Below are 24,720 nucleotides of genomic sequence, written 5' to 3' on the forward strand. Positions count from 1 at the left end.
CATTCTTTTATTATAAATTATCGTGTACACGAAGTTTGCTAATTTAGTATTTCTTTAAAAAATTATATTAATTGGCCACGTAAAAACCTTGTAGGCACAAACACTACTCCCTGCTTTCCTTTCGAAAACGGATTTACTTAAGGCAAATTAAATTTAGTTTTGTTTAATCTGACATCTTATGTGGGTATGTTATGCAAGTTTAGCATAATTACACAAAATCTTCTTATTGGATAGAAGCCTGAGGTCTTTGAGAATTGTTCTCGGATGAATAATTCTTAATTTGATCAGAATATTTGTCCCACAAATAGAAATGATTCCAGGGAAAATTGCAAGTATTAGATGGTAAAATGTAAACTGAGAAATGTGGTACAAACGAAGAATTAACATAATTCAATCTACGTTCACTTGAATTCATTATTATAACACATTATAATTTAGAAGTTTCTCTTGCAATAAACTTTCACTTAATATAACTCAAATGTTACAACTTTCAATTAGTAGTTACTAAAGCTACAAGGTCCATACTTATAGTACAAATATTGTTATAACCGAAGATATATATGAAGAGTGCTTCTAATTACAATCATTAGACGATTCCATTAGGCTATCCATGACTCAATAGATGTTAAGAGACTAGATGGTTTAGTGAGTGCATCTATTTCAAATTATCACTAGATGGTATAGTACTGATTAAACGGTTTAGAAACCTTTGATTAAGATTTTATTGAGCCAATTCTTACAAGAATGATGAAGGTGTTGACCGATCAAATTTCAAAGTTTTCCTCAATAATTTTGTATTGTGATGATCGTTGTTAAATCTTATACATGTCTCTTGTTGACTGATGAACAAACCATCAAGAATATAACCCCGATGCAAGTCGGTAAGCATTGTGTGTATGGTTCCATTCAAATAGAGATAAGGAATGGTAAGAGATATATGATTCACCTTCCCTTGTTTTATGCTATCGAGAACCATTGGTTTGCCATGACAACAACCTAGTGCAAAATGTTCGGGGCAACGAATAATACCATTGCAGAGCTAATCATCTAAGCAAGGTTGATGTATGGTATCGGGGAAAACATTGACATAAGTAATGCGTGGTTCCAGATTTGCATCCAAGTGAGATAATCTATCACACTTCTCAATATCAGGACTCTGCCACTTGGATAGAAGGGTGAAAGTCAATATTAGAGATGCCAAGGACTGAATGGGGTGAAATTTTTCATTACTTTTCTTTGTAAAGTCATCCAACTGAGGGATTGAAATGACTTTGATCTAGTCGTCCCTTTGGAAAAGTACTTGACATTATGTCTCTAGGTGTAAATTTGTGTTTTGCTTATCCTTTTGCATAATACCTTTAGTATGTTGTATCTAAGTGTGAGCTTCATTATTTAGTCTGAGTATGGGAATCTTCTTGAACTTAAGATTTTGTGACGCACAAAAATTGGCAAAGATGCTTTATTTTGTTGATCAACAAGCACAAACAAGGACGACTAATTGATGGTTATTGTTGCATGTTGGTAACTTTATTTTGAGTAGTTTCCATGTGTGTTTTTAATGTATTCATTATTGAAAGTTTCCATGTGTGTCTTTAATGTATTCACTATCAAAAGATTCATCTCAATGTTAGAGGGGGGAAAATGATATAGTAGTACAAATTTTGGTAAAAAGCATAAAAACAAGTAATTTGAGAAAAGTTTTAGCCGAACTTGACAATGAATTCCGAGTATTCATGTTGAAAGGAAGAATGTAACGTTGCTTATGTGAGAAGAGGTGAATTCTACTTTTATGTTATGTTTGTTTTCAATGACGAAAACATAGATAGCAAAGAAAGTTTGTGGTGAACTTTCCCTTTAATCATGAGATGAAATACAACAAAAGTTTCAAAAATTAATAAACATTAATCAATTTTCGTAGTCTATAATAATTGACTATCGCAATTCTCACAATGCATAATTATGCAGTGTATATAATTAAATATATTATTAAAATAATTATATATACATACATATATATATATATATAAAGCTTTTAATATTATACTATAATATAATAAATAAATAAAATAAAAATAATTTAATAAAAAAATAAGATAAATAATTAAATTAAAATTTATATTTTTTGTAAATTAATTTACTTTAACATATTATTATTTTAAAATTATTTTTTTGTTTATTAAAACTTGAGAATATTTTTTCTCTTAATTTAAAATTTATTTTCATTCTAACTAAATGATTTTTCTATTAATTTATTTAAAATAATTAAAAGTCATTTTTTAAATATATACAAAAATTTATTTTATTATATCAATCATATCTTCTGTAAACTTTCTACTTCTCATTCTATATTTCTCAATCCACATAATCTTATTTTTCACTATTTTTCTTTTCATTTCCTTCCTTTTTCCACTTCTTTAAATTTATTCCCTAATTCAGTGCACCTCATTAACGAGCTTTGTGAACTCCTTAAATGGGAACTCCAAGTTATTAACAAAGACATGTAAAAGTAAAAAGTAAAATAAAAAATACTAAATATTGAGTAAGGACTTATAGTATATGAATATATATTTATAAGCTTTTTTTACTTCTCACTATAAAATTAAATCGGAGGAAGTCAGTTGTAACAAACTCTACTTCCTTATTAACTTTCAATTTTACAACGATAGTTAACTATGTTTTATCATAAACAATTAACATTTGTATTCAATTCTTATCCATATTTTAACACCTTGATCAGTAGAATCGTTATACTAATTAAAGTATTTCATAATTTGTATTAAAGAGAATATCTAATACCTACAAAAGTAAGATATGTATCACAGTATTTCTTATTAATTTACATAACCAAGTTTTTCAAACACATATAATTAATTAAAAAAAGAGGAATTCTTTATAAATACAAAAGAAAATACATATAAGTAGTGTATACTATATACAAAATTAACTTGTTACATCATTATTGATGATATTCACCTACATTATCCCATGTTCCCGTACAAACATAAAGGATCATAACATATATCAACAATCCACAAATTAGGATGAGCTAATATATTTAGAAAGGTTTAAAACTCAAACAATTCAAAATGTTAAATACAATAATTAATCTCAACGAATTCTTTCATTGCACATAAATTTCTAGACCAACTATAATTTCTACTTTCAAAAGATTTAAGCGTTGAATTAGACTCAAAGATTTTGCACTTATCATATAGATCCTAATAAATTTTGGCTTTTACTATTCATGCTCTACACATCCCATTAATAAAGCCTATGTCTCTCTCATATGATTGAGTTAACTATTTATGTCTCGTTAGAAAGATTATCTTTCAAACCATTTTTCGTAATAGAAATCTCTATGAACTCTAGTTACCTAAATATCTTCCTTTATGTAAGTTAGAATTCTAAGGAGAGTCTAGATAATCTCTTAATCAAATCTCAATTCAATACACTTTAAGATAAATCGAGTGAAATACTATATTTCTAGAAAGTCTTTTTGCTTTCACTACATCACATTCATATACATTATATTTCTCTTCTCATATCATCACATTTATATCTAAGCATTTCCATTCTATTCATCAATACATTACATCTTTCCTTTCAACAATTAATTATCCTTTAAAACATTCTAAAACATTTCACAATTATTTTTTTATCCAAAAACCATTAAAACATGTCATTTGAAAAACCTTTTTTCGCTAAGCGACGTCTCTACTCGCCCAACTAGTGGACATTGGGATAAAATCTAAAACATTCACCTATTTAGTGTTTCTCGCTCAACAAATAAAATCATTGAGATCAAATCTCACAAATTTGTCCAACAAGTTTTTGTTGGAAGTTCTACATCGACTAGAGATAAGGCCAATTCATAGTTTATAAGTGAGTGCAAACCTCATCTTACAAGCTGGTTTTGTGGGGTTGAGTTAGGCTTAAAGTCCACTTCTAACAATTTTATCTCATCCAACGAGTGAAATACTTATGCCAAAAGGATTCCTCGCTCAGCGAGTAGGACCTCTCTTGCACACTGACTTCATGAATTATGCTTTTACTCAATGATTGAAACACTCCTCTAATGAGTATGCATAATTTAGAACTCATGACATATATAAATTTGTTCAATTGGTCCTACTAAGTACTTTTTTCCCTTTCACAAGTCAAAACATATTATACCATTTCAAATTGTACCATTTGAAGCCAATTAAGCTAAATTTATATATCCTTAAATCAAATTACTCGTCAACATCTAACAAATATCATTTACTTTACTCATCACTAAAAAGTTACATAATCTTTAATTTGTTTGGAAAATTGTTTAGAAATTTTGTTTAAAAATGATTATTGATAATTTTGGATTTTTGGGGAGTGAATTTGACAAAGACTTGCCTTGCTCCTATACATTTCAGCTAACAATGAAAAATCAAGGATCATGTAGTTTTGACCGAAAGATTATTTGTTAGAAAACGTGAATGTTTTTAGTTTTTAAAAATTCTATATTTTTTGGTATTTTTGGCATGATTGAGAAAAAGAAGATAATGAGTACTAGGTCGACGGTCACACGAGTACTCATATATTTAGAAATATATTTTAATCCATTTAGAAACAAAAACTATCAAGCACTAAGATGACGCAGACGGCGACACGAGTACTCGTATATTTAAAACTTTATTTAGTTATTTAAAAAAAATAAAAAAAGTATTAAACAATAAGACGATGCAAACAATCACACAAATACTCTTTTCTTTACAATCATATTCAATTATTAATTTTCTTAATTATTTTTAAAATAAATGTATCAAAGGACGATGCAAACTATCGTAAGAGTGTTTTTACCTTTAAACATTATTTAATTATTATAGAAGGAAAAAAATATTAAACACCATAACAATACATAATGTTACACAACCTTTACAATATTATTTAATTAATATTTTGAAAGAAAAAAACCTGAAAAGAGAAAACTTCGTTCTCTTAAACCAAACCAAAATTATAAGACGGTAACCATGAAGGTTGGTCTTGACGGGTACTACCAACGTCCTTCCACCAAATCTCCATTCCCACCCTTCTTATCACACTTTTGTCTTTTTCCTTTCGTGCGTTATCTCCTGACTTTGCCCTGCCAGATCACCTTGGTCAAACCTCAAACCTTCTACCTTGATGTATGAGCACCTCTCTCACGATTGCGTATAGGCATTGTCGTTGTAAGCATCTGCCACAGGTTGTAGCAGCCTGAATGGTCAGATAGTGTTATTGTGGTTGTAAGCATCAGGTTGCAGTTGCAGGATAAATTATCAGATATTGCTTACCTCCACTGACTCCAGGGAAAGCACCTGCAGCCATATTCAGAAAAAGGGTTCTAAAATGCTTAGTTCACATGCATTTTTCATTTTCCTTTTTTTTCCTCTCTTTTTTTTTTACTTATAAAAAAAAACAATTAGACACGTTTGTATCTATATGGTATAAATGTATATATTTCAGAATATTTTTTTTAAATACAAAAAAACAAATTAGAAGAGAAATCAGTTTTAATTAAAATTAAAAGGGAAGTTCAAAAATAAAATAAAATAAATATAAATAAACAAATAAAAACACAATAAAATAAAATAAAATAAAAGACAGTTAAAAAAAAGATAAAAACAAAATAATAAATACAGGAAAAGAAAAAAAAAACTTCTTTCCTTGAAAAAATAAGTCTATATCAATGTTTATTTTTGAGTTTTTTATTTTATTTTATTTTTGTTATTTAATTACCGGACAATAAACCACGCAGAATATAAAATTGATTTAGCTCTAAATTACAATAAACGAAGCCCAACGAAGATTCAAAGTGTAATATAAATAATGAAAAATAAATACATTCAAATTATAGAAAAGTATGAGTTCCTTGTTTACAATTAAACATAACTATAAAGTTATTACTCTAGAATTCGACAATATTGTTGACACGTATATAACAAATAAGCCATTATATTTATTATATATATATATATATATATATATATATATATATATATATATGATGATATAGAAATCAGTAATAATTTTAATTTTTTAAAAATGTTAAATTATAATTATTGAAATTAAAAAAGAGTAACCGTCAGTCTCCATTTAAGAAACATTATTTCTATTTTTTTTTCTCTCTATCTCATAGAGAAATTAAAGGAAACCTTCAAATATCGCTTTTTTTTTATTAATGTAAGAAATTAGAATCTACTCATGTTAATTTTTTTGGTTTGTAATTCATAAACCAACAAATATTTTATATAATATTTTGTGAACTAATTATTTAGTGATGTTCATAAATTTGTTGAATAAATGTCTCTTTTTTTTCTTCAATAAAAATCATTAACACCCTTCTTTGATAAATTTATTAATCTTGTTTATAGATCTTTATTTAAATATCATTTAAAATCTGTTCACATCTTTAGATTTTATCAACTTTATTTTCAAATATAACAAATACAATATATAATTCTCATTTTAAACACTTGAAAAAAATCACTATTTTTTAATCAATACTTTAACTTTTCATGACTAGTTTGCAATTCTCTTGATTTTTAGTAAATATTAAATATATTTTTGAGCCAAGAAATATAACGATCTCTTCAATTAGCACACGCATTGTGTTATAAGTCGTCTTACTTTTATCAATTCGATTTATACCGAAATATTTTTCTAAGTTTGTAATTTTTTTAAAAGGCCGAGTTTCACATTCTTAATTTCTATCTTATTTAATTTGACAATTTTTTTAGTTTTGATTATTGTCAGACTCATTAAAAATCTACCCAAAACCCCAGCTGAATGGAAGACAAGTGTCGAGGAAGGGAGCTGGAAAATAGAAAGTGGAAGACATGTGTGAACAGTGGAGTGACCGTTCGGTTTTAATGGTAGAAGTAAAACTCAAAGTTTCAAAATTTACGCCACTCTCTACATGCAACCATCTTCTTCCACCTATTGAAAACCATTTTCTCCTCCTTCTCTCTACATCTACTTCATCTTCTCTCTAAGAAATTCTCACATTTTCTTCCTCTGATCACCATTCATGCACTGTTTCTACTCCTCCGATGTCAAGGGCTTTCGTTTGAGCCAATCGGTTTTGGGTTCTGAGTTGGTAAGTTCTCTCTTCCCTCAACCGTGTGGTTTTTCTTGAACATGCAAACCAAGTTTCTGGGTGCATGGTGTAAGATCCTTGAAAATATTTGTAAGTCAGATACTAGATTAAAAAAAAAGTAAATAGTGAATAGTAAATTGTGAATAGTAAAAAAATTATTTTTGGAAAGGATAAGTGTTCCACGTAGCTTTGAGATCAGAATTCACCAATTTGCAAATAAAAAATTATTTTTGTAATAGTAAAATGAATAAAAAAATGAATAGTAAAAATGAATAGTAAATTTTTTTACTATAAATAGCCAAGGGGGGAGGCTGAAAATTTACACCAAAGAACTTAGAAAAATGTTGAGAAAAGAGAGTTGGAAGAATTTCTAATTGCAAAGAGGATATTCTGGAAGTTTTCAGAAGAGAGGAGATTAAGTCTGTAATAGAGGTAAGGGAAGTCATTCTTATACTTTGCTTTTATCTAATCCTAAATCTTGAATATAGAGTATTTTGTTTCTGTATGGTCTTGAATTTTGAATGAGAACATTTAATTGTTTCTTTTGTATTTTTGGAAGGACGAGAAGTTGTCTAACCGGCTCTGCCAGATTCAACTTCTTGTTTCCCCAAAGCTTTTGTTGTTTCTTATATCTTTATATTGTATTTTTTGAAGGACGAGAAGTTGTCTAACTGGCTCTGCCATATTCAACTTCTTGTTTTCCCATACCTGTTATTTCTTATTTATATTGTATTTTTGGAAGGATGAGAAGTTGTCTAACCGGCTCTGCCAGATTCAACTTCTTGGTTCCCCAGAAATTTTATTGTTTTATCTATTTTTTATTGCATCTTTCTGGAAGGATGAGAAGTTGTCTAACCGGCTCTGCCAGATTCAACTTCTTGTTTCTCCTGAATTTTTATATTAATATTATTTTGATGGTAATGGGAGCTAATTATTTTTGTATGAATTTATTTTATAAAATATTTGCATATGAATGTTGAACTGGTGTGCTCTTGTGAAACTATTTTATGACTTTTATTATATTGGGTGTGATAACTGAAACTGTGAAATGGTACATGTTGTAATGTGATGAATTTAATCTGTTTTGAATGAGTTTGTTGGCTGAAATTGATCTTGTTGGAAGGTCTAGAGTAAGGGTTATGTAATAGCTTGTATATGGGTATTAAATAGATGTACATATATTGTTTGAGGTTGCTCTGAGAGGAAGTGAAAATATTAAAATTTGGCATTTCAAATTTAGAGCATAAGAGAACATGGAAGATAATTTAAATAAATCAATTGTTAATTATTGAGGGCCTTTCCTTGTTGGTAGGATAGAGGAACCTTAAAAACCTGAGTTGGCACATCCCTGATCATAGAGCAGCCCTGGCCTGGTCCAGTCAGTTGTGACTAGTCATATGTGCTGGCGTCGAAGGTGAGTTTGATGCGTTCAGACATCTGGATCCTCTCCGGTGACCAATTGGGGTAAAGAAAAATCTCTACTAGGATGAAAAGAAAATAAAACAAGTTGATTGTAGATGCATAATATTATCATGGTAAAAACTTCATATATATTTATCATTACATTGATCCTAGACTTTAATATGTAGTTCCTAAGATATGTTGATGTATTTTGGCTTATATATGATCTTTGATTGGTGAAAATATGTTGAGTTATACTCATTATGGGCAAAATGAGTTTATAATATGAAGTATGATATCTGACAATATGTTTAATTTATTGACACCAAAACGTGTTATTGTGAATTTATGATTAAAGAATGAACAGGATTGAGTTAGGTGGATAAAAAGGGTATGAATTGTTGATTTTATGAAATGTTGGAGTGGATATGAGAAATCATTACTTATGAAATGATGTTTACTACTGGAGTAGTATGTTCGAGTTATACCATGAGAGCTTGATATGAGCAAAGTAACACCTGAGGTTTATGAAAGCAGGCAGAAAGTGGTCTGACCATAAGACTTTGACATAAATATATGGTTCATAAGTTTTATAGAAGCAGACAGAGAGAGGTCTGAGCATAAGGCTTCAGAAAGTAAGACATAGTATACAGGTGCGGCTTAAGGAAGCAGGCAGAGAGCGGTCTGACCATAAGGCTTCGTGAGTAAGCATGGTACAATTGTAAGGTTTATGAAAATGAGGAAGATGATTTTGATAATGATGAATTAATGACATCGGGATAATGATATTTTATCAATTGCAGAAATACATGATAATAAGTTTAATTATTTATATGATATGGTTGGCTTACCCTTATTTGTTTGTGCTATGATCATATAACTCATGTTATATGTGAATGGATAATGTTGCAGATGCGGTTGAAAAAGCTTAGAGATGAGAGAGATGCGGGGAAAAACTTTCAGGGATATTTTGTAAAAAGAATAAATTTGTATTGGAAAAATTATGTTGTGTAAAACTTATAAGTTGAAATTTTTAATTTATGTTAAGTGGTGAAGACTATATTGTTTGAAGTTTGTAAGTTTGGTATTGTACTTTGGAAGAATTGAAATAAAGTTTGATTGTTTATAGAAGATATCAAATTAATTTAGTCTCTACTATCAATAATACCCTTTAAAATATTAGGGTGTTACACATGAGTTTCTTTTCACACTCTGAACGATGTTCTGTTTTGGTATTTGGGTAGTTTCTTAAATCGTGAACCGTAGTCTTCAAAGAAATCTAGTGGCGAGCCTTTATCTGCAGAACCGTGAGCTATCGGCTAGCTTATAGGTAAGGGAAGCTTATATAATTTGATTTATTTTGTTGATTTGAATGGATGCATGTTCGTTGATTGCTGAATGAATATGAAATCTGGTTGTTACTGCATTGTTGGCTGTATGAGTATATGAATCTAAGAGATGAGAAACTGGTATGATATTGTGTTTGATGATTTGGTTGATGATGAAATATGGTATGTTGTTTAAAAGTATTGATGATTAATAAAATCCATGAAATGGGTAGGGATGTTGTTCGAGAGTCAATATTGACCATTCAATTATACAAGCGTTTGTTCTCAATAACGTTTGTTCTTAATAAGTGTTTGGTATTAGACCATGTTGTCGAGAGTTAGTATTGACCATTCAATTATACAAGCATTCGTTCTCAGTAGCGTTCGTTCTTAATAAGTGTTTGGTATTAGACCAACGCTCGTTCCATATAGTGTTCAGTTTCCTTGATGTTTAACTCATTAAGAAGCTAAGTATTATTGGCGTTCGGTTTCTTCAAATGATTCCGTCAAGTACTATTATTTGATGTCCTACAATATTTGTCTTAATTGGGTTTGGCCTAGAGTCTTAGTACTCGGCCTAGGTTTTACGGTGTTCGGTTTGAAATCTCAAGAGTTAGTTCATTAAATTGGCTCACTTGGAAAATAACGTTCGATTCTATTGGTCTCTAAGAAGTATTATTGTATTCGGTCCCTTTCATAACAAGTGAGTAACTCTCTCGATTTGATTAGTTTTGAGTTGGAGACATCTCGGTCTCACTCCAAGTTTTTAGTCTCGTTCTGGGTTAAAAACTAATGTTCGGTATTTGGTATCCTACGGGATCTTTATTCAAATTGGTTAAGTTGAAGTTTTAATGATGAAAGATGATGGAATATGATATGGATGAAATGACTTTGATTGTGAAAGAGTATTCCGGGGAGGAATATCTCATGAGTGGATATTGGAAATTGGTAAAGTATGAATGTGGATAAAGTTAAGCTGGCGGTTCATCCTAATATTCCGTGATTACTCATTCTCACGTAGAGAAGGGTAAATCATGTGTGAGAATGATAGTAGGTCCTAGTCCTTATGGTTAATTTGGACAGATAGGACTAACCTCGAGTGGCAGTTGTTGAGGGTATCTAGTTACTACATCACCCAGGTGCACAAACGTCGTAGCTACACATAATTCATACAGTCCGGAAAGACAGAGTCTAGTATTAGGCTTTGCATGAAAGAGTTAATGATTTATCTTGTTTAGTTGATTGTGTGAAATCTATGTTGATACTTGAATTAAATTATATAAGCTTACCCTATTTCCTGTCTTGTCATGTATTCCCGTTCGTTCGTCCTTGTCATTGCGATGATCACCCTGTGGGTGGGAGTAGAAGGAGAAGAGTTGCTGGAAGAAGTTTGGAAGAGACGGACGTGAAGGTTGAACCTTAGGACGCTCAGTTAGTTGTTGGCCTACTCTTTTGTAGGAGCGTTCTGTCATGCGTTTACTTTATTTTTTGATTTGACTGTTCAGTATAAGAAGGGTTATAAGTCGTTCGTCCTATATGTGTAGTCTTTTGTGCAGTTTTAACTCGCTGCTATTTTTGTAAGGTCGTTCGGCCATAACCGTACGTCCTATATTTTGTAATAACTGAACTGTAATATTATTATATGTGATCATTCTATTATATGGTTTTACACTGTATTTTTGGGATGTTACAATTATTATATTATATTATATTTTATATTTATTATGAATTATATATTTTATCTTTATTATGATAAAATATTTTTAAATTTATAAAAGATAAATACATTTTAACTTATTTAGTGATATTTGTATAAATATATTGATTTATGTGATAATATTCATATAAAATATTTTTATGAGTTGTTTTGAGAGATAAAGCTTCTTTGAAATGTATCAAAATCCTATTTATCATTACATCTTTCTTAAGTATGACATCTCGAGATGGAATGACATATATTTTAAAATATATTTTTTATTACAAGATTATATTATAGGAATTACAAATTATCTTCCTGAATTTTAATAGCCAATTTTTTATTTGATATTCAGTTAAAATTCTTAATTAACATCAATCCCTAATTTTTAGGTGTCTAAGATTTTCATGTCTTCTTGACTTTGATTAAAACAAAAATTGGTGAAGCAATGCTTTTTATTATAGATTCAATTTTTCAAAATTTCGTTACAACGAAAATAATAAAGCACAAGATATACAATCACGAAAATAAAATCGTACGAGAAATGATGACCAATACTAACTATTTCTTTTTATACATTAAATTGATAAAATCCAATCGTTAAATTAATTCTTTTATTAATTGTACGAAATCTAGTTTTATTATAAATTTTTAAAACTATTTACTAATATATTAAATAATGTTAGTTTTAGAAATGAAGTAAATGTCAATTATAAAGTTTATTTTATTTAACTACATTTTTTGTTGTGTTCATGGTTTACTTAAAATGTTATATATATATATATATATATATATATATATATATATATATATATATATATATATATATATATATATATATTGTTAACTTATATAATTTTTTTTCAATTGATACAACTTAGTAAAATATATCAAGTTTTAGTAAACAAAAATAAATATATTTTAAATATTAAATTATTTTAATAATTTTTATTTTTAATTTAAAAAAAAGAAACACTCTCCTAATCTTAACCACCATTTCACCTAATCTTAACTCACCTTTTTTATTTATCCAATTTTTTTCTCTCATTTTCATCCTCTCACAGAGCAACCGTACAATAATTTCTGATTTTTTTATTTTAAATTAAAAATAAAAATTATTAAAATAATTTTATGTTTAAAATATGTCTTTTTTTATGAATGAAGACTATTTTGATCTACTAAATTTTGATACACCTTACTAAATTATACCAATAAAAAAAAACTTTTATATATATATATATATATATATATATATATATATATATATATATATATATATATATATATATATATATATATATATATATATATATATATATATATATATATATATATATATATATATATATGATAAACCTAATTTTATAATACTTTGATCCTATCATAATTTATTGTGTATTATAAGAGGAATTTTAACAGAATACCAGTAATATATATTTTTTAACTTATTTTCCTGTTATAAATTAAAAAACAATTGTTACAAGTTATAAAATAATTAAAATATCTATTGAATAAAACATAAAAGTTATAAAAAACTGCTTATATTAAATTTTAACCATTAAGATGGGGCTGGGCTTCAGCGTTTTTGAAGATATAATATTTTTCTATCGTATAACTCAAATCAAACATATAATACGAGGATTAACTAATTAATTAAGTTATTCTAAATATATATTTACTCATTATTTAAATTCTTCGTTTTTAATTTAACAATCTCAGTAAAAAAAATAATTTTTAACACACAAATTTTTTTATATTTATTTAATATTATCCTTCTCTTATTTTTACTTTTTCATTTCTTAAAAAATAAAACATAATGTAAAAATATGTCACATACCTTTACACATCTCGAAATAAGTCGCCTCTTTACAAATTTTTTTATACCAATCCCAAAATATATACATATATTCATTTTAGCAAATTTTAAAATTTTTTATATTTGAAGTAAGTAAAGATTTACCTAACATCTAAAACAAGTTCAGATTTGACGCTTTTTCCAGACGTTTCGTCTGCCTTTCCCCTGTAGAATAGTTTTTGTGAGGATGGAGAGTGCGGGGCTATCTTGTGGCGGCGATAAAATTTCTTGTGAATTCTTTAAAGTTTTTCTTACAAACAGAGGTTCTACCCAATTGGTAGGTGTTTCTTTCTCTTGTTTTTAGTTCTTTTTAGTCTCTTTCTCTTTTTGTTATAGGAGGGTTAGGAGAGTTTATACGGGGTAGTTTCAAACCCTCTCAGTGTCATGTATACGAAAAAAAGTGTTTTTTTAGTGTAAAAGGATCATGGAAAGTGATTTTTTTTTTATATTCTTGCACTTTCTCTTAAGTAGGATTTAGTGCTTGCTTATTTTGTCTGGTCTTTTATGCTTTGAGAATGTTTGATAGTTCATTACTGATGGTGACATTCTCCTGAGATTTAATGTTTGCTTATTTTGTCTGGTCTTTTATGCTTTGAAAATGTTAATCGTTTGTTACTGACAATGACACCCTCCTGGGACTTGGTTTTTTTTTTCAGCAAATACCAAGATCTTTCACTAAGTTTTTCTCTGGAATCCCACCATGTAAGGTCATTCTTGTAGAACACGATGGAAAACATTGGGATGTTAAGGTGGAAAAAATCGAAGGTCGTTTGGTTTTTAAAAGTGGGTGGCAGGAATTTTCCAAGGAGAAAAATTTAGAAGATTGCGACTTTTTGGTTTTTGAGTATGATGGTAAAACTACTTTTAATGTGAAGATATTTGGGAAAACTGGGTGCAGGAAAGTGGCTGCACCTCCAAAAGTTGTTCCCATTGTGGATTTGGAAGAAGATTCTGATGAGCATAGTCATGAAATCCAGAACAATGGTGTACGGAAACGTCCACTCCCAAGTCCCAAAACAAATGTGAAATCAGAAGGTTAGTCTTTCAAGTATTCATTTTGCATAATTTCATGTCATTGTTATTCAACCCTTCATGCTTAATGTATAATGTTTATAGGTGCATGTCCATTCAAAGAAGCTCAGCGCAAATCAAAAAGAATAAAGGAAGGAAAAGATAAAATGAATGACGAGAAACCTGCGCTTACAAAGCATGTTCCATTGGAGAATGCTCATTTTCAAATATGTTTTGATACTCCATATAAACTAAAAAGAGTGGTTGGTTATTTTATTCTTTTACCTATATTTACAATAAGTAGTTAGTCTTCTCTGAATTGAATGAATGAGTGTCTCTTTAAGTAACTGAATTGTATTTTCAGAATAGTGCATTTTATGTGGAGTAGGTCTAAAATATCTAAGAATGTTACAACAATGAGTTTAAAATTGATGTAGTAGAACTGAAAGTATTCGATAAAATTAGTTGTTAAAGTAATAGATATACCTTGGGCTTGGGATAAAGTGGGATATATAATTGCTCAATTTAGTTTTTGTTATGAAATAGTTTGGCGACTTGATGAGATGATGTAATTGGTGTTGGTGGGTTGCAGGAATTTCCTAGAAAATTGCTTAAAATGAATAATATCAAGCTGCTTCGGTCTATAACTCTGAGGGATGAGAATGGCAAGTCATGGCTGGTGATGATCAATTCCTCATCGAATTATGATCGTAGTTTTTTGGGAAGTGGATGGATGGCTTTCAAGGAGAGTAAAAACATTCAAGTAGGGTCTCGATGTGATTTTCAGTTTCTTGTTGACAAAGCAAATGTGGCCAGAGAACTGCTTGTGCGCGTGCTTTCGAAGATAAAGAAGAAATAGTTTAGTGCATGGCTTATCATTTTGGTGTGAATTAAGATTGCACTAATCTTGTGGGTGTGTGATCCTTGAAACCTTTATAATGGTTTGCTCTTGGGAGAGGGATGTGAACAAGAGGTTTTTGCTTTACATTTTATTTGTACAAGTCGTTTAGCTCTTTTATCGTTGCTATCAAAGGCCAAGGTATTCACATCGTCACCACTCTTTCAAAATTGTAGGCAAATTTAGCACGAGCTTGCAAGTTTACTGAAATATCTGTTCTACATTTTGTGCAACGGGTAGTTCCCTAGTACATGCAGAACAAAATCTGTCTTTTTTAAGTCTCCATTTTTCAAAGCCACATACTTTTTCAGGAAACTATTGATTAGATAAGAATGAAAGTAAAATAGGTCATGCTTTAAAACCATCCCATTTTGGAGTTGGTGCTATAATACGAATTACAGGTAAACAAGAAAAATCAGTCAGATCTTTTCACGTGACTTGCAGGAATGATAAGTGGATAAATTACGACCCTCCGCGCAAAATCCAAATGCTATAACATACATTTGAGGTCAATCTGTTCATAATGTACAGGAGGCAGAACAAATGTTACCATAAGCTACCAAAAAATTAAGTAAAACCTCCGACGTTATAAGGCAGACCAACAAAACAATTTAATATGAAAGCATGTCCCACATTGACCAGTATAAATAATATCACTTTGATACAGATTAAATGAAGACCCACGCCATTTGGGTTTCTGTTTGCATTCTCATTTAGATTATATTCTTTCATGGTGATGGGATTATTTCGGTAACTACGTTTCATGTAGATTTTGCGTAGAGGTCAATGTTACCGATTTGCAGCCGGGAAGTAGAATGAACATCTCTGACTGCCAGAAACCTAAACCTGTACAGAAATTATTTATGATTTGAAACATCAGAATAAGAAACAGATTCAGCCAATGTCAAATAAGAAACAATCTGCACACAGGAGCAATCAAACGTATGTACCTTTCTAGTCTTAATAGTCATTTTACTCTAGAAAGAATATTCATTAAAACTAAATTAGTGATATGATAATTTTTTATCCAAATACCCAAAAAAAAAATGGTCATCTCAAAGTATAAAAACATAATTAAGATAAAGGGAAAATGATAAGAATTCATTATTACTATCTAAATATGTAGTCCAGTATATGTAGACCGACACAAATCAGACAAATAAAAAGTTAAACACTTTGTGTTTGCCTTTTATGCAACAAAAAAGAAGAAAAATATTCATTTGTAAAAATATTTAAAAAACACAAAACTTAATAATTCTTTAAATAGAATTATATATTTATAATGGGTTGTACAGATAAGCATAAACATAAACACTATATGTTCCAATAGATTTACAACACATAATTGTTTTTTAGTAAAGAAAATTGCAAAATGGATTCACTGGGGTTACCTATCAAAACCACTCCCAATTTTTTTGTTTAAGTTTTTTCACTGTGTCAAGATATATTATTACCTGAATATATTACATGGAAAGCTTGCACAATTGATTTTGTATGTTTTACGTTGAAAACGGTCTTCAAAGAACTGAGAGGTTTGCTTGTCCAAAACTTGCCAATTGATCCCCTTATTACTGCTACCTTCAAGAATCCTGAGAACATAACATATCACAAGATATAATGAATGCATGGTACATGTTTTATTAATTGAAGCTTATACATGATAAATCATTACCAAACATAGAAAAGGTTAAAAGATAATTTTAACAACATATATGGTTGCTGACAGATGGAACAAAAGCAGCACACAAATATGACACAATTTTCTTGGTTGCTGACAGGTAGAACAAAAGCAGCACACATATATGACACAATTTTCTTGCTTAGCTTGTATATTGTCTTTAAGAATTTGATTTTGATAAGATGACAGCATAAGTTTTATAATACCAATAAACTATATTGTGTCACCTGTTTAAAAAAACATCAATACTTTGTTGAATGTAAAGTTAAAGTTATTACTACAGTCACGAATGTTTTAAATTGATTACAAATTAAATTTAAAATTTTCATTGTTAATCATATATGGAGGGAGCAACACATTATATTAATTTGAAGCGATGAAGCTTATTACAATTGAAGAACTCTACAAGGTAAGGCAAACTAACTCGGCTACTCGAAAATTAATAAAAATGGTAAAGATAATGGAAAAGATGTAACAGTAGTTCAACGTATATTCCAAAGTTCATACCAGTTCATTGGATCCCTTTCTGGTGCATCATTGGCTGACATCAAATCATATGCTACAAGCTCAAACATCTTGCAATCAAATGTTCTATACACGATCCAACAACCTACACAGTCAACATAAACCGATACTTTTATATCAGAGTATCAAGCAAGTAGTGTATGGACGTGTAGAAAGGTGTGCACATTAGGAATAAAATGGAATTATACTTTTGGTACTTGCATTTAAACTGGCGGAGCATTTAGACAGGGAATTAAAATCTCTGGATATTATTTATTCAACAAAAAAGGAACATGTTTTCTTTGAATTGACCAAAGTCCTCTGGAAAATAAATATCCAGTATAAGAAAAATGGACAAAAATACCAAGTAATTCCTAAAACAATCTCTACCCAGGCCAAATGGACACTTATTTTACCCAAAATTCCCTTCTCACGATCACCTTAAACCCTCTCTACAAAAATTTAGCATTCTCCCTCTAGGAAGGTCCTCCCCACCGACAAACTGTAAAATTTAGCATCATGTTATGCCTAGGGTCCACTTAGTAAATTTGGGACCACTAAATATTTTTTCATTACTTTGTCCCTCATATCCGTTTTCTACCCCCTTTAAATAGTGCCTAACACTTGATAATTATAAATTAGTTTTCATTAATCGAAGACCAAAAATCAACAAAGAAAACTTCTAAGAATGAGAGTTTTAACATAGAAATGCATAACAGTGCAGAGAAACTAACTACACAAAGTCAAGTTTCTAACATTTAAACACTAGTAACTTAAACTATAAATTCTAACTAGTTTGCTTACAATCTATTAATAAAATACAATTGATATAGCGGAAATATTCTTGAGAAAATTTAGTAAAGATAGATATCAAGCCAAGTACTCAACAAAGATAAGATATTTTGATGTATTTGCCATAACTTGTTCTTTTCTAACAGGAGAGTAGATATCACATTTTTCCATTTCTAGGTGAAAACAACAATACCTCAATAAATTGTCTAAAAATATGTTTAAGCTTGAAGCACAATGTTATGTGGTAAGTTATTTAATTGGTTAACGATACCTCTTGCTCCATTTGGTTCTTCCCATTTAGATACTCTAATTCCATCAAATGCTGATGTTATCTGAAATTTCATAAAATAGTGACAACTTTATAGATGCTATAAGGAAAGAGTATGGTAAACATATAAAATGTCCAGTTATATCCAAACTCACAATCCCAAAAGGCAACTCCTCCGAACTTGCCAACACTGAACCCGAATGTATTCTATTTAACTTTGGAAGTGGCAGCAGAAACATATCTTTGCCGTAGTTTTCACACTTGTCAAGATTGTAAATCATGTCATCCAGAACATCTAGAGCAACAGGCAATGCTAAAGAAGTAACAACAGGGTCAGCGACCAAACCAATTTCAACTGTCCCATCTGTATTCACTTTTTTCTCTAGTGAAAGTGCACCAATTAAGTCATCAAAAGATGGCAACAGTTTTTGAAATTTTGGTTTATTTAGAACTGAATCAATGGAGGTCCTTCTACTTTTATAAGGGGAATTGCGAAGATCCAAAAGAATTCCTTTAGTAATCCTGAGTACTTCAACAGCTTCTAACTTTGTTAGTTCTTCCCTAACGAATTGATAAAGGACAGCATGAAATGCATTGTAAATCCTTGTCACATGTTCATCTACGCACAAACGAACTGGGCAAGCAGAAGAACTTAGCTCATCAGAACCAATCTCTAATCTGGATTTGCGCCATTCCTCATTCCCACTTCGTCTTCCTGGTAATGATAATGACTCGTCATCATTAGCATGTAAACTCCTCTCAAGTTCTTCATTTTCTACCATATCACGAGCTTGAATAATTGAAAGTAGTTCAGATGGAAGGCCTCTTCGAATTTCTTCTGTTATATTACGTAATACAGATGATGCAGAAGGCTCTGTAAGCATAGTACGGCGAGACAGAACCTCAATTTTGAAAAAAAATATATAAAATTCATAAGTTATCAGCAAATTTTGATTCTCATGCAAGTGCATACATTGTAAAACTTACCTCATGCCACTTCCTTGTATATCGTTTGGTGACATCATAAACCCCGTCTTTTGCTATGGCTATTACATAATTTAACTTTTTCCCCCACCTATGCCACATATTTTAAAAAGTGAGGAAACATGAAAGCAAGATGGAAAGTCTTAATGAGGAAAAGAACAATAATTTTCTCACTGTCAATTAGATGGATGATAGCAATCAATACACTAAAGTGAAAGTACTGCAAAGATGAACAATACCCTTTTTCATATAATAATGGCTGGTCATAGATTCCTTCACATGGGTCAAGATGCATCCATCTGTAAGAACATACAAACACATCAGACCAGAAATAGTTTTAACAGCAGGATTATGATAACCGGCAACTTTAGGTCAATGTTATTTTTACCTGCCCAAGAATTTAGAGAAGCACTCTGTCCAAACATGATCCGTAAAGTCCAAGATCTGCAGATGGACTAAAATCAGTGTCAAAAACCCATTCCTTACAAGACAAGCAAGCACATGTACACCGTAGGTTGCAAATATATATGCAAAGAAAAAAATTAACAAACTTCAATTTTACCATGGATAAAATTCACTACCAAAACTGTAAGGACATCAGTACTCAATACCCTTTTCCCCTAGTAAGTGAAAAATGGCCCAATCATTCCATAGAACTCATTGAGCATGAGCACCAAATTATTGTAAAGGGTAAGGCGAACCAGATAAGAATGCAAGCTAAGTTCAAAATCAAATAAGATTTACATGTCCACACTATGCCTATCTTTTCCTTACAGATAACAAATTAATTTAGAATAGCAAGCACGACTTTTTCTCAAACATACATTATGTAAGTAAAACTACAATGAAATCAGTTAACAAAACACAAGATTTTGTCATGTGGACGTTTCACACAATACATTGGGCACTGCACTTGCAATATCAGAATCATCATGTACATTATCTAGCGATTAATGATACAAAAAACCAATGCATTCTGAACTCAATTGCAGTATAGAAACCAAGAAAAACCAGCATATTGAAAAGACTGAATTTCATCTAGCTACAAACCAGACGTGAATCATAGCCAAAAGCTCGACAATAGAGAGTAAAGCAATTGGCCCATTCCCCACAGCGGCCCTCTCTTGTTTCCACAAGCTGCAATTTTAACAAGGGAATATCAGTATCCAACGTAAATGTGTATGGTGAAGTTGTATAGGCAGTCAGCCAAGTATAAATTAAAACAACTTGACATGAGTTGAATACCTTCATTGGATCATTGTACCGAGGGAAGCGAGTAAGTTTGGAGCAAAAGGTACAACTGGGTTGTGAAAAGATAAATGCAAATAACATGAAATAGAAGTTAGGTAAAGAAAATAGAAGCTAAAAAGTTAGTGAACATGAGAAAAACCCTTCAAAAATGCTTTACAAGAAAAAGGACAGTATCCAGGTAACCATAACAAAACTAGTTTGTTATCACCAGATCTCCTAAATGTAAATAGATATGTAGTATGTAATGGATGAATAACTCCACTCACAAAAATAGGATTTGCTGGCAAAGATCTCTACAAAGTAAAATCAAACAGGAAACAGTTTGCTGACATTGAAAAAAATGATATTTTCAGATTTAAAGAAACTAGTAAGTTGATGGTTGTAAAAATTGCAGACCATTCGGTAGCATAAAGAAGGTTTAAAGTTAGTTCAGATGCATAATGTCATAAGAAAATTAAAATAAATATAAAGTATGATAATTAGAAAAACCACTTTCCTTGAAACAGAGTAATTTCACATACCGATAGAGTTCAACCCTAGAAGCTCCATAAAGTGTCTCAGAAGGAAGTGCAGAAGTCATGCCCTGGCCTACAGTTTCTTTACCACAATCGTTACACGATGGTGAATTCACCCATCTATTATACAAGAATAAGAAAGAAATAAGAAAATAATCAGATGCATTTGGAAAAATATTACACAGTGTGTAGGTTAACCGATGTCTATCATGGTGACAAAGACTGCACGAATGATAATTGACTCAAATCACAAATACGCCAGTAATTACATGAAGCATGAGATATGTGATCCACTCTCTTCAGTCTTTAAGGAATTATTGGCAATTGAAACGTTTGGTCCATTGGCATTAAAGGTAGAACAAAAAATATAATAATCAGTTTAAACCTGAAGGATTTTTTGAACCAGAAAAGCAGCTGCAGCATGAAAGCATGATCTTGTTCTATTTTCGATGGCTTGAAGTTCCCCTCCTGGAAAATATTTATCAGGCTCCGGGATTACAAAAAAGAAAATGAATAAAATCATATGCTTATGAAATGACAACAACATCGCAATTTATACACAGTTCTTATCAAAATGAAGAAAAAGACAGTTCCAGGGTAAATGAATTTCTAAAATAGTTGTACAGAGAGTTACAGTGAAATAGTTGGATTTACTTAAGACAGATTGATATCCTCTACGAAACTCTATATTCGTACAATAAACAAAGATAAATTCTCCTACCTTAGCCAAAGAGACCAAAGCTTTCTCCTCAAGCTCTTCTACAGGAACAGACTTCCGAGCAGCCTCCTGGCGCGTTGGATCTTCATACTGCAATATATTAAAACAAATCAATACATGAAGTGATGGAATCAATCGTGATATAATAATATTCATAACGACAACACAGACAGAAACCAGTTTCTTAGTCTATCTTCACCCTATGCAACTTCATGAACCAAATATCTTGCTCTCCTCATTCAAAACGAAGATAAAATTATTACCAAGTGAATAAGCTAAAAAATACCATTCGAACTTGACTAATGTAGGACCGCACTCTACTATCAAATTCTCGAGGATTTTCGCTAGACATATATTGCTGCAACAAAAGCGCTTCCTCCTCTGCCTGTACAGATATAATAGCACATGCACAAACACACAAAATGAAAATGAAAATGAAGTTGCAACAATAAATAGATATAGAAATGCTTTCCATTTCCAAAATCAATGATTCTGAACACATGATCTTAGGTGATACCTGCAAGAGTCGGGCCAATTCCTCATCGGATTTCAACAAATCGGAATAACTTTGTTCCTGTTCCGGTTCCGGTTCGGTGTCCTTGACCGAGACGAGTCGTAGTTTGTCAGAAATGGCGATGAGATCAGAATCAGTGGTGACTGGTGTATCTTGTTCGGCTCCAAAAATCTGAGCAATGTAAGCAGAGAATCAAAGTTTAGGAATGAGGAACTGAAAATTAGGGAGAAGAATTGAGAATTGCGAAAAGCGAATCGGAACCTTTTGCTGATGAGGTGGAACGGAAGTGAGGGAATAAAGCTGGAACTGAAAAACCTGCAACAGTGGAATAACGAAGGAATGAATTGGATATAGATAGTGAAATTGAAATTGAGAAAGAAAAGTTACAGAGAAAGAGACGCACTTCGAAGCCATCGTCTGTGTCGTAATTGATATCAAAATCAGAGTCGTCGTGAACCACCTGAAACTTGCGAGCCACCATCTTCTTTCTCTCTGCTCAACTTCCCCTGAGTAAACCTTCTTTTTTACTCAGAAATAAATATTTTAATAAACAAGAACCGTTACTGCTTTAACATTAACAGGAACAATGTTGTAACGTAATATTATTAATATCATTAACTAACGTGAACAAGAAAAATATCCCTGATTAATATTTTTAATTATTCGATATAATTTAATATTAAGATAATTTTCTATTTAGGTCCAATTGAAGTAATTTATCTAAGCCAAAAATTATAATTTCATAAAATTGAATAGTAATCAAACTTTTTGGTGTGAATGTATAAAGAAGACAAATAATAAAAAAATATCATAGTGATTGACATAAATTATTGTGGTTTGATGCATGGAGATAAAGGGTTTAGGGTTCGTGTCTTATGATCCCTTAACTTGGTTCTCTATTGAAAATGATAAATTAAATAAATAAAATAAAATGATGTTTTTCATACTTATATAATTACTTTACAACCTGTTTTAAGTGTAATGTGATTATTAAAATATTATTTTTTGTAATTGTGCAAAAATTAAAATAATACGCGTTACATAAATTTATTGAATTTTCAATATATTATTATTCTTTAAAAAATACATATTTGAAAATTTTATCTAAATGTACTTTTTAGCTCCTTAATTGAATTTGGGTTTGTGAATCAAATCAAGACTTTATCAAAAGAAATAGTCTTCAATAACTAGATACAAAATTGATTTTTTTTTATAACTGTTCTATTTTGATTGTATATAAAAATTGATTTTATTTTTAATAATATAAATAATTTTATTAATTATCTTAATTTTTAAATTTTGTATGTATTTTTCAATTACTTTTTAGAAATATAGTTTTTATAAATTTAATAGCACTTTTATTTTATTAATAATTATAATGATTATTATTTTTTTTTTTACATTTTTATAATCAATAAGATAAAAGTGGACACACATATGCTAATAGATGTGTTTCCACTAGTTTATATGTAAACTACTTTATACACATACTTTTCTTTATGAATTAAAAGGGTTTTAAAATGAATTTATTAACGTACTTTAAAGGGGTTTTAATTGAAATTTATTTTATTAAACTTCCTATGTGATATAAAATATTATTTTATATGTGAGCTGAAAATAAGTAACAGGGTTTATAAAGGATTAAGGTGGTCTAGATTCCTCACTTTATTGTCAAATCTACCATTTTTTAAATTTTTATTCAAGAAACAAACTATGAGTTGGTGATTGGTAATTAAGGTTCAATAAGAGAAAATTACATTAGAAAATTATATTTAGTTTGAGTATATTATTTTTATCTTAAAATTATTGATTAAATTTACGGTTAACAATTAGTTTCATTTTTTATAAGATTAAATGTATTTTTAATTTTTAGATTTTGACATAAAATTGAATATTATTTTTTTCTGTAATAAATGTTGAAATAATTTTATTATCAAACTTTAAACAAAAATAAATATATTCATTTTAATCATGAAATTTTTTTACGTGTTAGATTATATTTTTAGGTAACAGTTGTGTACAATTCTAACTAAAATAACAATCTAAATCAGTGTTTAATCCATAAAAAAATTAATATCATAGAATTAAAATGACTATATTTATTTATTTTTTAAAAAAATTAAATTAAAATATATTAAATTTTAGTTAAAAACAAATTTTAAATTTATAAACTAAAAACATATTTAATCTTTTAAA

General features: G+C 29.8%; 2 protein-coding genes across 2 annotated transcripts; one reads left to right on the plus strand and one right to left on the minus strand.

The window, feature by feature from the left end:
* Positions 1–13,477: 13,477 nt before the first annotated feature.
* Positions 13,478–15,456, plus strand: LOC108345771 (putative B3 domain-containing protein At5g66980). The gene is made up of 4 exons (XM_017584511.2): positions 13,478–13,668; positions 14,048–14,426; positions 14,508–14,665; positions 14,995–15,456. The coding sequence occupies exons 1-4, from the start codon at positions 13,579–13,581 to the stop codon at positions 15,259–15,261; spliced, it is 894 nt and encodes a 297-aa protein (XP_017440000.1). The 5' UTR covers positions 13,478–13,578; the 3' UTR covers positions 15,262–15,456.
* Positions 15,457–15,779: 323 nt separating this feature from the next.
* On the minus strand, positions 15,780–23,082 carry LOC108345770 (peptide-N(4)-(N-acetyl-beta-glucosaminyl)asparagine amidase). The gene is made up of 17 exons (XM_017584510.2): positions 22,928–23,082; positions 22,786–22,839; positions 22,528–22,695; positions 22,297–22,395; positions 22,014–22,100; positions 21,678–21,760; positions 21,299–21,412; positions 20,772–20,826; positions 20,577–20,663; positions 19,915–19,970; positions 19,766–19,825; positions 19,530–19,617; positions 18,698–19,444; positions 18,546–18,606; positions 17,486–17,588; positions 16,755–16,889; positions 15,780–16,146 (listed from the first exon to the last, which is right to left on the minus strand). The coding sequence occupies exons 1-17, from the start codon at positions 23,003–23,005 to the stop codon at positions 16,062–16,064; spliced, it is 2,160 nt and encodes a 719-aa protein (XP_017439999.1). The 5' UTR covers positions 23,006–23,082; the 3' UTR covers positions 15,780–16,061.
* Positions 23,083–24,720: the final 1,638 nt, after the last annotated feature.

Source organism: Vigna angularis, chromosome 6 (genome assembly GCF_016808095.1).
Source record: "Vigna angularis cultivar LongXiaoDou No.4 chromosome 6, ASM1680809v1, whole genome shotgun sequence".
NCBI classification, from domain to species: Eukaryota; Viridiplantae; Streptophyta; class Magnoliopsida; order Fabales; family Fabaceae; genus Vigna; species Vigna angularis.